We start from the raw sequence: 17,797 nt of genomic DNA on the forward strand, positions 1-17,797 counted from the left end.
AACCCTACATAAATAACTGATTTGGACACGAATGTGTGCATATTTATTTGTTTTTCCTAAATTAATAATTTTACGGAAAATTGTAATAGTGACCACCAGCAAGATTTGGTGGCCACACTCTGAGGCCACCAAAAAACTTGCAGTGAGAACCCCTGCTCTAGACAGTTAATTTTCCTCACTATTCTTCTGCTGTTCTTTTTAACTTCTCCTGGCTTTTTCCCTCTGCCTCCTCTCTCAAACCCATTGATTGTGTGTCACTTCCAGGATGGTGGATGTTGTTTGGCTTTAGACTTCCTTTTCTAAATGATTTTTTACCTGAGCTCCACGTCCCCCTCCCCCTTCCCCCCCCTTGCATGTGCTTGTGGTTAGATTCAGGGATCTGGTATTTCACCCATGCTTGTCTGTGAGGCTACGTCTACACTACCCGCCATATAGGCGGGTTGCAATCGATTGCTCGGGGATGAAATATCAGTCTCATCTAGACGGATTATCATCCCCTAGAGCACCGCTTAATCGATTCTGGAACTCACCAACCCCAACGGAGTGCAGAATCCGACATGGGGAGCCGCCCATGCACAATCTGATCTCCTGCCGTGGTAGGACCGGTGAGTAATCCGATCTTAGATATTCGACGTCAGCTACGTTTTCCACGTAGCTGAAGTTGCGTTCTCAACATCGATTTTTCCCCCGTCGCTAGACCAGCCCTTAGTGTAAGTGAGGTTGGGCAGTCTGATATTTCCTATTTATTCTGGGCAGGAAGCCCTAGTTTGAGCAGTCTTGTATGCATAAGGACTTCTTTTCTATCTCTCCCTTGCTGACCACGCCCTTCCCATTAGCCATATCATGCAAACAAGGTAGCTCCAGTCCAGATTACTCTAGCAGAGTCTGCTTCCATTACTTTATCCCTGTGCAAGCTCTAATGGTGTATTGTGTTTGTGTGAGCAGTTGTACAGTCTCTGGAGATCAGAGAGTTCCTGCATGAGACGAGAGCAGGATTCAACAAGGGAGGTAGAAGTGAATGCTTTGGCCCTTGACTTGTTGGTCCAATTCATAATAAATTCGCGCTTGACTTCAGCAACAGGTTTGCTTGCAGGGCTGAGACATTAGATCACTGTAATATTAAATCCACTTTCATATTGGGTGTGTCTATGAGCTCCGTATGGTCACCAACTGGATTGTTCCTCATTGATAATTAACACTAGGAGATAACGGAGAACGCAATGGATTAGCATCAGCTCTTCTGTCAAGGAGGAAACATTGTCTAGTGTCAGAAACCAGTCTGTAGCGTCTGAACTCCTGGTATTAGTTCGTTCTGCGCATCTTGGACAAATTGAATTGGACCCCTCATGCCGTCAGTTTAATATTTGTGTTTGATAACCAAACCAATAACGTAGGGATAAGGGGATTATTGTCAAGTGCTTCATCTTTAATTCAAAGCACTGACTATAGAACATTATAGTGGATAGGCATTATATGTATAACAGCAAAAGGATGCAAATGCTATAGTGAAAGAAGTGCAGGAATATCACCAGCAGAATATAATGATATGAATGTTAAATTATAGGTGGTTTGACAGACAGGAAAAGATGGGATTCTTCCTTGATTTTATTTTTAGGTAAAAGTAAGTTTCAGAATTATGGGTTGGTCCAAATAGACAGAAATCGAGTAGACATGTACAATGAGGATTTTGAAGAAATTAACATTGGACATTATTATCTTCTTATTAATTATTTTTATTAATTATATTACCATAATATCCGTAGTCTAGACCAGCACCTGATTGGCACGTTTGAACACAACAAAGACCCTACCCCAAGCAGTATACAAACTGAAGTAACAAATGAGACAATTGGATGAATACAATAACGATGGGCGGGTGCATATAAGTGAACAGTGAGACAGTATTGATCATTCATGATAGGCAATAGTCTTTACCACAACCAACGTCAGGTACTGGCTATCACTCAAAACTTCAACAGTGCTGCCGCGGCGAGCGCTTTGAAGTGTGAGTGTGGTGGAGCGCCACGCGGAGAGAGCTCTCCCAGCGCTGCACGTACTCCACCTCCTCATGCGGATTAGCTTGCAGCGCTGGGAGCTGTGCTCTCAGTGCTGCGGCACTGTTTACACTGGCCCTTTACAGCGCTGTATCTTGCAGCACTCAGGGGGGTGTTTTTTTTTCACACCCCTGAGCGAGAAAGTTGCAGCGTTGTAAAGCGCCAGTGTAGCCAAGGCCTCAGTGTTGCTGTTGTTGATTTTTTTCCTTTAGGTATCATGGCAAAGGAGAGGGTTGAAGGATTTGAAGGTGGATAATTACGAAGCATTGCAGATCTGTACTGAGAGCACCTCCCAGGCATATGGGGCAGCAGGGGAGAAACCACAAAGGTGCTTGTTTGAAAAAGTAAGAAGTGGGCCATGGCGCCTGGCATCATGGGCAGGTTGGAGGGGAGCATCGACAGCTTGATAGCAAAGGAGAGATGTTAGGTAGGGTGGGGATTGACTGTGAAGGACCTTAAAAGGGAAGGATTCAAAGAGAGTGATATGATCCAAGTGGTGGGCTAAGAAAAGCATCTTTGTGGCAGTATTCTGAATGGATATGAGCAGGGCAAGACTGCATTTGTCAGAGCCGGAGAGAAGTTGCAGTAATAAAAATGTTAGATGATGAGAGCTTGGAGGAGAGTTTTACCTGTGTGGATAAGAAGCTAACTTTGGTAAGAGAAACTTTTGTGTTTAGTTTCTAGGCCAGATACTGGAGAGGGCACCAAAGACCTTAAGAGGAAGTAAAATATGATGGATGGCAACAGAAGTTAGAGTAGCCCTGTGGCAGCTCTAATTTATGTTGAGGGTCAATCAAGCTCCTGGTTGTCCCAGGGATTGGGGGTGCACAAACATGGCTTTAGGCACAACTGAGCTCTGGACCGTAGGGTCTGGGCCTTTCATAAATAACTTAATAGAAATTGTAAGATATAAGCAAAATTTGATGAGCATAAATGTTCTTTCTTTTCCCAAAAGAGAATGCTCTTTGTAGCCCAGGGGCAAGTCTTTGGTGTTAACGCTCCCACAACGATGTGGGCTGGGTTCCTCAGGGGCTTCCTAAGGAGGAACTGAAGCAGCAACTTCCGCAGTAGGCCACTGGCATATATCTGTCCAAGGCTGACTGCAGGGCCCTCCTTAGGCATACCAGATTGTGTGGGGCACCTCTGGGTCTTAGTGTCCAACAATCTGCGTTTTCCTATCCCTGTTCTGACCCTTCCTGCAGGCTCCCCCCGGCTAACTGGTGCAACCTGGTGACTCTTACTCCGGAGGGGATCTAGTAACTTAAAAGTGAAAAAGCCTCCAGCCTGCCAGCCCTATTAGCACAACAATGAAACTGTTAAAGAGCCATTTAACAGGCATTTGCCAACCCCCAGGTATGTACTGTTAGTTTCTGAATTTACTGACAAAAACAGTTGTGCATCACTGTAATTTACTCAGAGCATGTTAGTCTACAGGACCTTTAGTTAAAATTTGCTTTAAAAATATTTAATTAGTGTGTTGCTGAAGATGATAAAATCACATCTCTAAAAAATCCTTGAAGAGAGCCCTTAAAGGGACAACACCCCTTTCCTGCCAGATAGCAGGACAAAAGAGTTTCCCTTTCTTTACTTCTGACTATTTGATGAACTAGTTTTAAGAGAACCCTCCAGCAAAATCAGTACCTTAGTAAGATATAAAATCCTTTGTTATGCCTAAAATCTTTAGAAACATATTTTTTAAAGTTGGTGAAATTTCATAAGCGTCTATTGTTATGGAGATCACACAAAGTAAATTAGAGTTCAGTTTTTCTAAAAGCAGTGAACTTTGTTATGAATATACTAAACTTCTGTAACTGATTAATGTCTTTGTTTCAGTGAGTTAAATATGTAGTAATCTGGAATGAGTACTTTATGAAGGCTTAAGAGTATATTTAAAATATAAAACCAGCTTAGAAATACTGATTAAGAAAATGTAAAACAGAGAAGAGCTGCATCATGTATTCCATAATAATTAATGTTGTATTCAGCAGGACAGCTGACTTGCTCTAACTGCAAAGTTTTTGCAAATAACTCTCTTGACAAATTCCAGGGTATATCAGAAAACCTGTGACTGACATTTTTTGATTCCCAACTTTAGTGCTTTTAATTAGGTACCTTCTGCATGTCCAGTCTTCATTTTCTGGCATGCAGTGGAAAACATGCTCCATTTTCTTTAGAAAGAAATTGCAGAAGAGTGGGTTTTTTTTTTTTCAAATGTCATTTGCGTTCTGGGATTTGACTGGAAGAGAGTGATCAGGGAGGGAAGAGAGGAGGGAGACAGTGGTGAGAGGGCAGGGCCTGGGCAGAGTGGGGGCGGGGCCTGGGGCAGAGCAGGGTAGAATATGGGCGGGGCCACAGGTGGGCTGGGGAGGCTTCACCCACTGCCCGTGACAGCAGGTAAGAGGGGGGCGGCTCCCGGAATGCTGCCGTCTCCTTAGGCAGGGGCCGTGTTCACAGAGCCAAATACGTAGGTGACGTGCATTCCGCTTGAGGATGAGAGTATGGGGTTGTCTGCGGGGAACTGTGATTCTCTACCACCGTGAGGCAGGCTGAGCGGCTTGGTATCTTTTGCTGCCTCGTTCTCCCCCCGGTCTGGGAGTCTGGGCTGCCGTTGGGCATAAGGGCACCAGTTTAATTATGCTGCGTAGGGCCCCATAAATCCTAAGGACTGCCCTGGCTGACAGCAACCAGTAAGTCACCATCTGATGACTGTTCAGTAGTGGCCTGTGTGAAATGAGTTGGTGGTGTCAGTACTTTTGGTAGGAGAACAGAGAGTCCTTCCTGCCTTTATGACAAGATTCAGTAAAGAGGCCTAGAATGGAAGGGTTTCTTGCGCCGAGATGCAGCTCTGTAGGTATGGATAGATGGACTTGCTGGGATGATGCCAGGGAAGCTTGCATTGCCACAGGGAGATGAATTCAGTCCCCAGGGAAGCTGTTCTGGCACCTTTCAGCAGCGTGAAATTCACTTTAAATAAATAAATACATTTGCCAGGTTAATTGGTCGTAGATGACTTAAAACTTTAATGGGCAAATGTAGCCACAAAGGCCATCATCTTGCAGTGAGCTCGTGGTGGGCGAGTCGACGGTGATGTGTCTGTGCAGAACTTATTGCAAGAATGGAGCCAAAATAGGAACTTTGGTCTATTTTCATCAGAGTTGGGGGATGGGGGAAGGGTGTGCATGTGTGTGTCTGGGTGTAAATTCCCTTGGTCATCTTCCCCACCCCCGTCACTGCCTAACATGAAAGTCACGTCTTGCTGTCCCCTACTCTACATGCATCACCTATGAGCTCTGCAAGAGGCACTTCTTACAAACTTGAAAGGTATTTTTGCAATCGTGGGATTCGCAATGTTGCTGTCAATTTGTAGGCGTCAGAGCATTCACATCTGCCTGGTGCAGCATCGTGGAGGCTTGTGTAATACTGTGCCGTTTGTGATCTCTCTCTTTTTTTTTTTTTTTTCTTCTTCTTCTTCTTCTCACCCCCGGAGTGGTTGCATATTGTAAACACACTGAAGCTGTGGTTGATAAGCTTTGTAGGAGGAGATGGGTTTTTTGTTTTTCAACGGGCTTGCTTGCTCAATAGTGACTGGATAACTTGAAGTGTCTCTTTATGTAATGTGCTGCATAAAGAAGAGCTCTGTATGTGATGACATTGTCCTTGGGTCATGGTCTGAACTCATAGTACATGACTGAAGCCCCATACGTATGTCGTACTAATGTGTATAGCATGGCAACAAATAATGTAGTTTTGCAAATGCTACCCCAATATACCAGTTCAGGGACTATCCTGTAGTGCAGGTATTTTCCACATTGTCTCACCAATGTACTTCAACCCTGCCCTGGCATGCCCTTGTGGTGCAAATGCACTAAGAAGAAGGGGGCATTCTAATCTCATGGTGACTGACACGAGGTAGAAGCCTAGTGAAGGCAGGGCAGTTTGCAGCTTTCATGTGGGTTAGTAGGGTGAGATGAAGGCTGTGGGGGAGCTTAAGGTTTAACCTCCATTTCCAACTTGTGTTTTAAACTATGATTGCCTTGTCTTCCCTAGGATTTCATGTTGTGTTAGCTAACTGCAAGTAAGAGCACCCCTAGTGAAGACAAGGCCCCTAGGAATTATAAAGTGGAACAGCGGGCCACGAGGCTGCCATAAGAGAGCCAGTTAGGGCCAGTAGTGATCGCTTTGGTGACGTGTCCCCTAGGAACTCCCCTCACCATTCATTTTACAAAGGAACTTGTGCAAAGACCGTTAGTTGTTCCCATCTCTTGGTTGCTGCTGGGCTAGCTTTGAACTGGCGACTGGAGCCATGGGGAGAAAGCTCAGTATCTCATTACCAACCCAGTCTCCCACAGTTGGGTTACGTTTCTAATATAATTTTTCCACAGTGTGGCTGTTCTCATGGTCAGCACATTGTGATGAAAGCTTGGGAGCCATCAACGCGCGGTGGCGATGGGCTTTTCTTAATCGCCTTGTAAAATCGGTTGTCTTTCGGAGGCCTAATCTTCTAGGAGAGGTTAGGGAACTGAGGCGGCGTCATGCCTCTTCTTCCGTGCCCACTGGGAGGTTCAAGCTTTGTCATCTCTGTCACATAGGAACTTGTCTGTCTTAAAGACTGCCGGGGTGATTGGCACCTCTGCGCAGAGGATGTGGTCGTGGCCCAAACCTTCCTCAGACATGCAGGTCACTTTCAAGAATCCAGCAGCAACCTGGTTGTCTCCTACCCTGCATGGGTTCTCCCACACATCCTCCTGCTAGCCTTAGTTGTGGTCCCCATCAGACAGGCTTGTTCCTTACAGAAGGGTAAGGGGTAAAGACAGGGCAGCTTTGCCCCTCAGTCTGCTGGGGCCCTGCCCATCTCAAGGTGTAAGAATACAAAATATGTTTCCCTTCATCCTAGTGCTACACACCCAGTCGTGCCTGCAGCACCCATAAAGGGGTAGCCCCTCTAGTGCTGCAGATTGTACAGAGCCCCTTCCAACAGGCAGCTACTGCAGGACTTGAAAAGCCCAGTCAGCCAAAGCAGAGCCCTGGACAATCCCTTTTTTAAGTCCTGTCCTGGCCGTCCCGACTTTTTTTGGCAAAAGTGGGCATTTGTCAAGCGAGTAGCGACACCAGCCCCAGCCTTGCAGGGGGGAATGTCTGGGCTCCAGTGAGCAGCGTCGCCAGCCCTGCATGGGGAGTGGGGCTGGGGCGCTCAGCTTAGGCCAGCCCTGTGCAGGGAGGGCGGGTAGGAGGGCTTGGGCTAGCCCCATGTGGTGTCCCATTTTCCCTTTGGGACATACAGTCACCTTACCTCAAAGGACATCTCACTGATGCTCTTATTAGGCAAACACATGTGGAGCGGGGGTGTATGTGCTAAAATACCGCCCCCAGGGTAAGAGACTTTTGTGCACAGATGGTCAAGGAAAGAGGTTCTTTCCCACAGTGAATGAGGAAGCACTGGAGGATGAGGGGGCTGTGTTCTAATGGGAGATGCTTGTGGTATATTTTCATTGCTGTGCTGTGTGTCTGTGGCCTATACACATACTGTTTTACTTCTGTAAGGTTCTGGGGAGCTCTGTGCAGGGAGGAGATGCAGCCTTTTGTGCCTGTTTCTCTCTTGGCTTTTCTATAGCACTTGTCCATCACAGCATCTTTCTGCCACTTGAGCAAATGGGTGTGGTGACAAAACTGTGTATATCCCAGAAAGGGCTACAGTCAAGGCCCTACATGACAAAGAATTAAAATACACACCCAGGGCGGAAGAGTGTTTAAGTGGTTAGGGCATGAGCCTGGGGCCTGAGACAAGAGTTCAGTTCCCTGCTCTCCCACCAACTTTGACTGACCTTAAGGGAATTATTTAATCTTTTATGTGCCCCTACTTGCTGTCTGTGACATGGGGATAATAGAACTGTCCACCCTTGCCGGGTGCTGTGAGGGTAAATGCATTAATGATCATGAGGGACAAAGATAAAATTATGGGAGCCAAGTAAATGCCATAGATACCTTCATCCTGCAGCCCTCATCATATGTGTGCCAGGTTTGGCTCTCAGGTGTTGTTCAGCGGGGCAGACTGATGACATAGGGCTGGGTGTAGGAGATGGGGAGAGCAAAAGAAGCTTTCCTGCTGGGCAGGTCTTGCTAATATTTTTCCATGGTCCGTGAAGTGCCCTGGGATCCCTCAGCATGAAAGATCAGACACTGTGACAGTCGTGTAGCCCTCCTGGAGTGGGGAGAAGCAACAGGCTGGCAGGGAAGACACTGCACAAGGGGGTGGAGTGGTGGATTCTGGCTCAAGGACACCCATCCCAGCTCCTGGCCTTTTACCAAAATGCCATGGTCAGTGTGTTCAGGGTGCTGGGAGGGTGGGGTTCAGAACCTGGCCCAATGTCATCAAACAATAATAAATAAACCCCGTAACATTTTAAATGAATACAGGTTGACAGGGCGAGTGGCTACAGGGTTGGGAAGAAGGAAAAGTAGGGAGGAGGAATGACCAAGGCAGGGACATGGGTCATGTTTAAAACAGCACCTGCGAGGGGGCTTTTATTTAAAAGTCTGGGGAAGAGAAGGACCAGAACCTCAAGGGTGAGTGAACTGCGAACACCACAGCTAAAGCCGGGGTTCTTTCTAGCGTAATTCCGGTTCTTGTATCACTGTAGTACCTGAGCACCTGCCAAGAAGCTAACACCTGTCCCTAGTGGTTTTCAAAGATTTCCAGGCCTTGAACTGTAGGTCTCCAGCTCAGAGCCCTACCACTTATGCTACAGGAGGAGCATAAGATGGGCTTTCTGGTGGCAGGGTGCGGACAAGCCCGCACACCCACCAGGTAATGTCTGGAACAGAGCCAGGGCCTACCAGAGCTTTCAAAGCCGAAATCAGCAACTTCAATCCTCCACCCCACCCTACCCTGCTTTATAGGCAATCTGTGTAAAGAGTCATATAATATGGGTAGCTCAAGGTGATGACCCAAAGTATTGCTGCTACGCTTTGAGTAAACTGCATGCCACAGAGTTGTTCCATGGAGAGGGAAGTCCTGTTGTTGTGTTTTGTGTCCACAGCTGAGCATGACACAAGCCAGGGACCAGGCTGAGGATCACCCTTCTGTGGCATGCTCTGAGGGGGGATGACACAAGTGACGCATGAATTCTTTCTCCTAACTCACCATCTCTGGGCACTATGGTGGTGTTATGGTCCAGGCAGAGTTACTCAAGGCCTGGGCTGCGGAGTCTCTGCATCACTCATTGTATGGTCTTCGATTTATCTTCCTTGGGAGGACAAAGGACTGAATTAGCCCTGCTGTGCTGCTAGGGAGTCTGGGTACAGTATTTCACACCAGCTGTCTGGATCACTGAGCCACACCTCCAGGATGCCACATGGGATGTAAAATACAGTTTAGCTGTGCTAAGGAGTCACCCCCCGCCTGCCCGCTGCCGCCCTGCCGGAGAGCACTGGAACCGTGTTGGTTAAGTGAGGAAGTGAAGGTTGCGGGTGGGGCTCCTGGAAGTTTGCTACTCTCACTGGTAGTGAGTGGATAGGAGAGCAGGATCATTTCTGTTGTTGTGCCTGACTTGAACTCACAAACCCTGCTCCTTCCCTCCCTCTTTTAGACACATGGGTTGCTTGTGGTCTCTGCATCCGGTCCCAGTGTGATACAGCATGTGCTTTAAAGAAGTTGGACAGATAAAACATGGCTCGTGTTTCTGGGAATCCTTACCTCACTGCTGATGGGGAAGTGTTGCGCTCCCAGGCACTGGCAGATAAGATTCTGGGCTTCTCTTGTCACATTTATGCATAAGACTGGCTTACAAGCAGCTCACTAGATGCTTTGGGGATCCTCCCTGGCCTCAGCAGCCTGCAGTCCAGTGTTCCCCTCTCAGATTAAAGGGGGAGAGAACTAGCTGCCCCAAACACGACCCCTTTCTGTCAGGTGCAGATCCTGTTTTTTGAGTTGTAAACAGCAAATTCAACATAAGGGGTCAGATTGACAGAAGCCAAAGCCTTGATTATCCACAGCGTGAGAAGCTATAGGGTGAGCTCTCCTCATGCAGCACAGTCATTGTGCCTCACTCCGATGCGAAGGGAATCCCCTCTGCAAGCAAGAAGGGAGTTCAGCCTGTGGCTCAGTCAGGCCTTGGTTTCTTGGCTGAGACTGCTAGTACGACCTTATCTGACCCTCTGGGTAGGTACTTGGATAGCTCACCTGAGCCATTGCCTTTGCTGTTGTGGCCACACTGCTATTTTTAGCATGTTAGCTTGAAAAGCGCTGGGAAGCATGCTGCCAGCTGCTGTGTAGACGTTTCCTAAAGGGCTAACTGGAGCCACCCCTGATGTGATGTGGGGATCTGCCGATCAGGAACTATACCCAGCACCTTCAAACTCACTGCACAGATCAGCAGATGAGAACAACGCTTTTCTGACTGTAATCAACAGAGTAAATTAATCCAAGCTATGTTCTCTTGTGGATGTTTCCTGCTGGATAAATGGGTGGAAACTGATGAATTCTCCTGATCAGGATTAGATATCCCCAAAGAAGAAACCAGGTGAGGTAGGGTTGCCAGTTTTGGTTGGACCTATTCCTGGAGGTTTCATCCCATGACATAATCTTTAATTCTGGGAGACTACAGGACAATCGTGGAGGGTTGGTAACCCTAAAGTGAGGGGATTGGGATAGTCAGTCTGCAGCTTCTGGTTAATGACTAAGGCCCTTTGCTGTCCTTGGAGTGTGTGGTGACAGACTCTCTCCTGCTATTCATAGTGTGGGGAGCAAATTACACATTCCTGCAAGGCAGGAGGGATAAAGCCAGAATCAGTCCTCGCACCCCAACCCCAAATCCTGGCCATCGCACTCTGTGCATTTATTCCCCCCTATTCTTTTAAAAACAAAATAATTTTTATTCTTAAAAAATTTTATAATCTGGACCCGCACCAGCTCGTCCTTGTACACCTGGAACTTGGCTCTGGAAGATAGAAGTTGGGGTTGAGACAGTGAGGTCCAGGGAATAAGATGTCAGCCTGGGAGTTGGGACTCCTGGGGTCTGGGCACTGAAACACATACAAAGGAAAAAACAAAACCAAAAAAGTTTGACTAACAAAAGAGAATGTCCACTAGAAATGACATTTCTGGAAAAAAAAATCAGGTAATGGTGGGGGTTTTATTTGCATTTTTTGTTTGTTTGTTTGTTTTTTTGACCAAAACTATTCACAGAATTTGATCCCAAGTTGCAAACAGTTTTGGTGCCCAGAAAAATTCATTTTTTGGCACGTTTACCATTCACTAAATATTTTTTGCCCGGCTGTAACACCAAGTATTTCATATTCTTAAATGACTAAGTAGAAGATGCTTTGAACTATAACCATGGCAGCATCTGGGTGGACCTGAACAAGGATGTCTCTTTTTAAGGCACTGGATTTGGACTCTGGAGACTGGATTGAATTCCCAGTTTTCCCATCCATTAAATGGAAATAATAATCTGGTCTTGTCAGAGCTTCGCCTTGGTCTTGTTGGGGCTTTTAGGAATTGCTGCAATACAAATAATTCTCCTTTTTCTCCCTTTGTTGCAGATTGTAGCTAAGAAGTGAGCAGGATGCCCCCAGGCATCTATTGCCCTGTTGAATTCTGGTCCAAGGAAGAAAACCAAACCATCCAGGTGGACTTCCTGCTGCCTACAGGAATATACCTGAATCTCTCTGTATCCTGCAATGCCAGCTTGGGCACCATCAAACAGGTACCAGCCTTTACTGCAGGCCTCACCCCGTGGCTAAAGAGTCACTTTTGGGATTGATTTTACAAGTGTGCAGGGCATTTTTCTTAAGTGAGCTCAGTGCTTGGGAAAGATGTTGAATTCGCAACGCCATTTAGCCGTGTACCGGCAGCAATGCAGACTTCTCCCACACTGTGCTAATAGAGTGCCTCATTCCTGACTTGGAGGGACCCTCCTCTGGGATGCTCTCTCCACAGTCCTTGTCAATCCTTGGCATTGCTGCTGAGGTTGCCAATGTACGGGGCAATTACAAATATCAAAGGGGTAGCCCTGTTAGTCTGGATCTGTAAAAGTAGCAAAGAGTCCTGTGGCACCTTAGAGACTAACACATATTGCAGCATGAGCTTTCGTGCGTGAATACCCACTTCGTTGGATGCGTGTAATTACAGTGCCAGTTGTGATGGGCATCAGTCCACTGGGAACTTGACTCGTTTCACGTCAGCCCTCAGATGGTAATAGTTTTTTGAGTAACTACTGATGGGCCAAATTTGAATCAGCAGCTGAGGGGTGAAAGATTCCCATATTCTGTTACTGCTCACTCTCACACCAGAGCAGCCACTCTCCACCCTGAGCCTTTCAGTCTCAATGGTCTTCTGTGGGCCAGCGAGAGAGATCCTCCCCGGGAAGCTGAATACAAATTCTTGATGAAGTCACATGTTCTGTAGTTGTTCTCTACTGTGACTTCCCTTTTAGGGTACGTCTCCATAGCAATAAAAAATTCCATGGTACCAAGTCTCAGATCCCAGGTGAATTGACTTGGGCCTCATGGGGCTTGGGGTGCAGGGCTAAAACTAGCAGCATAGATATTCGGATTCTGGCAGGAGCCTGGGCTCTGAGGTCCACCCCTCCTGCAAGGTTTCAGGGTCCAGCCCAAGCCCAAATGTCTAAACTGCAATTTTTAGCCCTGCAAGTCTAAGTCAGCTGATTCATGCCAGCTGCGGCCATGTCGTGGGTCTTTTATTACATTGTAGACATATCCTTATTTTTTGGCACAGCAGAAGCTGTGTCATGGTGATTGGGAACTTTAATTAAAAAGAAAAGTTTTCGGTGTTTCCTTTGAGGAATAAAATGCTGAACAGAAGAGTAGAGGAAATGAAATTACCTTTTCAATTCACTGAGCAAAAATCAGAGTGGAAAAGGTTCTCGTTGCAGTAGCAGCCTGGCTTAGATGACTCACACAGCGCCAGAGACAGACACATGGTGCCAGATTATTAGAAGTTCTTTCTGTGCCTGCAGTTTTCAGGCCAGAAAACTATGGGCACAATAGATGTGGTTTAGTTGTTAAGTCACCAGCTATGTGGTCACAATCAAGTAATTAGTTAACTGTCTAACTGGCACCCACTGGGGTGGAAGGATGGTCTAGTGGGGAAGGCACTGGACTGGGCTGGGGTATAGGAGACCTGGCTTCAATTCCTGGCTCCGTCACAGATGTGTGACTTGTGCTTCAGCTCCCCATCTGTATAATAGAGGTAATGCCTCCCTACTGGGCAGGGGTGTTGGCAAGGCTAAAAATCCACGAATAAGCATTGTGAGGTGCTCAGATACTATAGATACCTAGAGAGAGAGATTGCAGCTCATTGCACGCACAAAAAAGGGAAGCCAGGTTATAGTCTAGCTGAAAATTGGGTCCTCACAGTTGATTCTGTGAGATCTCACAGTTGATTCTGTGAGATCACACAGTCATTGAGAAATAGTCAGGTCCGTAATAGTTACAGCTACTCATGTCGTCTATGCTTAGAGACCAGGGGATGTAGTGAAAAGGGTTAGCACTGCCTCCCATTGTAGTGCATTATTGCGTCTCTCCCCATGGGCACAAGCAGGCATGTGCAGTTATGAATTTCCTAGGGATGACATTTTTCAGGTGTCCTACAAATGACTGTTGCTCTTCTCCAGGGGCTTTCATTAAGGCCCTGCAAGATCCCAATCAATAGCTGTCCCTGCTGTTGTTTGTGACTGTGTGTAATGGCCTTGGGGGATTGTGGGGATGGAGTGGGGCAGTAGGGAGGGGATGTGATGGTTCAGCCGGCACATCAGTGGTTCAATCCTGCTGTCGGTTTGTCCCAGGTGGTCTGGCATCACGCGCAGTATGAGCCGTTGTATCACATGCTCAATGACCCCGAAGCGTACGTCTTCACGTGTATCAACCAGACAGCCGAGCAGCAGGAGCTGGAGGATGAGCAGCGGCGCCTCTGCGACATTCAGCCCTTCCTGCCTGTCCTTCGGCTGGTGGCTCGTGAAGGTGACCGCGTCAAGAAGCTGATTAACTCCCAGATCAGCCTGCTTATTGGGAAAGGTGAGACCCCACCTTAGTGCCAGCAAAAGCTGCTTTAATCAGGGTAGGGCACATGTGCTGGCAGCAGAAGGAGCTCGGTTACTCCAGGCTCAACTTCTCTCAGCCAGGGTTGCTGTGTAGGAAATAGCACAGATGCACTGACTGAATTAGGGAAGCTCTCAGCTGTGCCAGTCCTAATAGGAGTACCTGTGGACTGATGAAAGGCAAGGGGTGATCTCTCCTCTGGTGTAGTCCCAGCCTGGCCCAGCAAGAGCCCGTAGAAGGGACTGGTGTAATTGTGTAGCCATCATAGTCTAATGCTATAGACTTGGCTTTTTCTACCATATGTTATGTGATGCTGTGATCTCGCTCAGCAGAGGCAGCTGATTATCAAGGACCAGTGACCCTACTGCTATGTGGATCATCTCTATTTATTTTAACACCCCGCTCAGGTTTGCATGAGTTTGACTCGGTGCGCGACCCAGAGGTGAATGACTTCCGTGCAAAAATGCGACAGTTCTGTGAAGAGAAGGCGGTGAAGCGGCAGCAGCTGAGCTGGATGACCTGGATGGAATACAACTTTCCTTTGCAACTGGAGCCCTTGGCCAAAGGTCCCAGGACCGGCCCCCTTCGCATCCCTAACAAGAACATCTTCGTCAATGTCAAGTTTGAGTCTGGCGGGGTAAAATCTGAGCTTCCTGTTATGTGTAAAGGGTTTGCACACTCAGTTCTGCGTCCAGCTGTGGGACCAGGTGCTATCAGGGAGAGTATGCCATGGTTCCATCTGTTTGGGAATTATTGTGACTCCTTGAGGTTGAGATGTTTGGAAGAACTGTGTGTAAGCCGGCCATGTCCCCACCAAACAGCTGATTGATGGAAACGCTTCCCTCACTAAACAGGCTTTGCCCTCACCCTCTCTCAAAATTCTGAGCCGATGAAGCAAATCCCCTTTTCTTTTGAAATAAAAGGGTCAGGCTGTCTCATGATCTCAGCATGCTGCTTCCAGGCATTAGGCTGTCTCTGCTGCAGACCACCTGATCACTTCTCATTCCTTCCTGCTGCCCTCTGATAACCCCAGTCCTGGCATGTTGTGCCCAGGCATTAAACAAAATTTCCAAAGAGGCCCCCGTTCAGTCTGAATGAACCATCCATAACACGTAGTGCTTGCCAAACATTCATCATGGCAGCCATCCTGTTTAGTAAGTATCGTCCCCCTTTTGAGCAAACAGAGGAAATAGAAGCAGGGAGTTTTAAATGACGTGCTGAAGGCTGCAGAGGGAGTAGGTGGCAGAACTTCAAATGGGACTTGGGAAGTTCCTGGCTCCCAGTCCTGTGCTTACATCACTGGACATGCCCCTCTTCACTCTGTCCATCCCTGTTTGTTAATGTGGCTAATCACTCTGCCTCCATAGCCTTCTCTTCACCCCAGGTCCTTTTGGGGAATCTAGCTATCCCCTCTGGCATCTGGGGCTGTGGGTCTCTCTCTGTGACTCCTGATGCTCATTTCAGCCCCTTCTCAGCTGGTATTTGACTGTACATGCTGTTTTGTTGGGATTGCAGGAGAGCTTCACCTTCCAAGTCTCCCCCAAGGAATTCCCTGTCACGTTAATGAGCTATGCCATCAAGAAGCAAGCTACCGTCTTCCGCCACCAGACAGTGGAGAGCCCTGAGGATTATACTCTGCAGGTGAAAGGGAAATGTGAATATCTCTACGGGAACTACCCTCTGTACCAGTTCCAGGTGAGTTTCTTTCCCAAGCATACAGGCACTTTTCTCTCTGGGAGGCAGGAAAAGGATGTTCCATGCTATTGTCGTTCGTGTTCCTTATGTCAAGCTGGAAATACACCCTAAAGGGACCCAGTCCATTGTCCGGTTAACAACGGTGACCTGGACGCTGCCCCAGTGGGCGGACCTGTCGGGGGAAGTCTATGAGCAGCCACCACAAAGAACATAAAGCTGGGCTCGGTCATGGGTGGAGAAAGTTTGACTCGATTGTTGGTCCCTTTGGCGTTGAATGAATGAGCTAAACCCATTGTGTGTGTGTGTGGGGGGTATTGTGGTTCTGAGGGGTGACTCCCTCTGTCCGCTTCTCCCCAGCCAGAGTGTAGCTGCTGAACATCAGAGTTGAACAATGGCTCCCACTACTGGGAAGCAACACTGCCCCCCAAATGGCATCCCCCCTCCTCTGCTGTGACACAGGTGGGCTTTCTGCTCTCTGGAGCAATGAATCCTTCCCGGCATTGTACCATAAAACGAGGCAGCCCAGTGCATGTATGGGGGATGGGCTTGGGCACCTGGACTCACTAACTCTTGGAACTGCACTTTAGTCTTTAGGGTTCTTCGTGTCTAGGAAAGATGTAGGTTTAGAAGGGAATTGGCAGAAGAATTTAGTTTTGGTGGCTGCTGGGTCACTTCCACATGCTGCCCTTCCTCTCCTGTCTGACTCAGCCCTGCTTCACCTCCACCGCTACCCTCTCCACATCCTCGTGGCTTCCAGCCCGTCTGTTGTACCATGATTACTCTGTTCTCTCTCTGCCTCTCCTCCCACCAGTACATCCGCAGCTGCCTGCACCATGGTCTGATGCCCCACCTGACGATGGTACACTTCTCCTCCATCATCGCTATGCGAGATGAGCAGACCAACTGCACCGCCCACACCCCGAAGATGGTTTCCAAGCCTCCCCCGCTCCCCAAGAAAAAGGTAACCATGCGAGCACACCGGATACCCTTCTCCCCCTGCTCCCACCAGCCTGACACACTCATATGCTGCTTCTCTGTCTTTTCCACAATGACATTGCTAGTGCCACCTGGAAGTGACTGCCCGCAGGCAGAGTGACACCCTGGCTCCTTAATGCAGGAGTCATAACAAGGCCAAAAGGGGGTAATTGGGGATCCCCCTCCCTCAGTTACATAAAGGACCTGCACAGAGACCCTCTATTTCTTCAAATGATGGTCCCCGTATGCCCTCCAACATGGGTGCGCATGCGCACCATGTGCCTGAGTCTGAAAGGTTTTCCTGGCAGTGTCTGCTAACCCATGTGTGTCATGCATCCCCTCATACTTGCAGCCGAGGGTATAATAGGTTGTGTGGGTCAACACCACTCTAGTGCTCTCTTACTGCCGCATGGCCTGCCTCGGCCCTGTTACTTTGTGCTCTTAGTTTTTGCTAAGACAGTGGTTTCTTTCCGTTTGTCTATAATAGTTGCAGAGTTAGTAGTACGTTGGTTAGTACTAGTCATTCCCATTTGGGGACTGTCCCTCCCCCCATGTGGGGACTATGCCCACATTCTGGGGGTTGAAAACAGTGTCTCCTGCCTGCATTCATTCTCCATGAGCACCAGCGGTGTCTTTATCACCTTGGTGAAGCTCGTGTCATGGCTCCTTGCTCCCTCTGCGAGTCGTTCCTGCGCTGGACCTGGGAAACTTGGGAGCCCCGCCTCTGTAAGTTTCTCCATGGAGGAAGCAATGAGGCAGCTTGCTCATGTGGATCCGGGCCCATCGGAACTGCCGACACAGTGACTTTCACCGGCGGTGCACGTCCCCTTCCACTGTTTCCCATGCCCTGGATCCAGCACCGGGGAAGGGCAAACCCAGCCATCAGAGCAAGAAGCACTCTTGTGGGCACAAAAGCAGGTCCCCATGCCAGACTGTTACTGAGACGTGCCCAGTTGGATGAGATATTATGGGCAGAAACAATCACACCGATGCCCAAGCTTCCCCAGGGGGAGAGA

At 48.1% G+C, this 17,797-nt stretch overlaps 1 protein-coding gene across 5 annotated transcripts in view; it reads left to right on the top strand.

Moving 5' to 3' along the window:
• Positions 1-10,031: 10,031 nt before the first annotated feature.
• The window catches only part of PIK3CD (phosphatidylinositol-4,5-bisphosphate 3-kinase catalytic subunit delta), a 38,289-nt gene continuing 30,523 nt past the window's right edge, over positions 10,032-17,797 (top strand). For 3 of the 5 annotated variants that reach the window (XR_012654780.1, XM_075060332.1, XM_075060334.1), the window contains exons 1-6: positions 10,032-10,573; positions 11,595-11,758; positions 13,859-14,087; positions 14,519-14,748; positions 15,627-15,806; positions 16,618-16,767. Coding sequence is in view for 4 of the 5 variants with exons in the window: in XM_075060332.1 (XP_074916433.1) it covers positions 11,618-11,758; positions 13,859-14,087; positions 14,519-14,748; positions 15,627-15,806; positions 16,618-16,767 (930 nt within the window). In the remaining variant the exon portion in view is untranslated. Of the gene's footprint in view, positions 10,579-11,594; positions 11,759-13,858; positions 14,088-14,518; positions 14,749-15,626; positions 15,807-16,617; positions 16,768-17,797 lie in introns of all 5 variants that reach the window. The other 2 variants (XM_075060333.1, XM_032775472.2) reach the window with 2 other exon arrangements.

Source organism: Chelonoidis abingdonii, chromosome 23, assembly GCF_003597395.2.
Source record: "Chelonoidis abingdonii isolate Lonesome George chromosome 23, CheloAbing_2.0, whole genome shotgun sequence".
NCBI classification, from domain to species: Eukaryota; Metazoa; Chordata; order Testudines; family Testudinidae; genus Chelonoidis; species Chelonoidis abingdonii.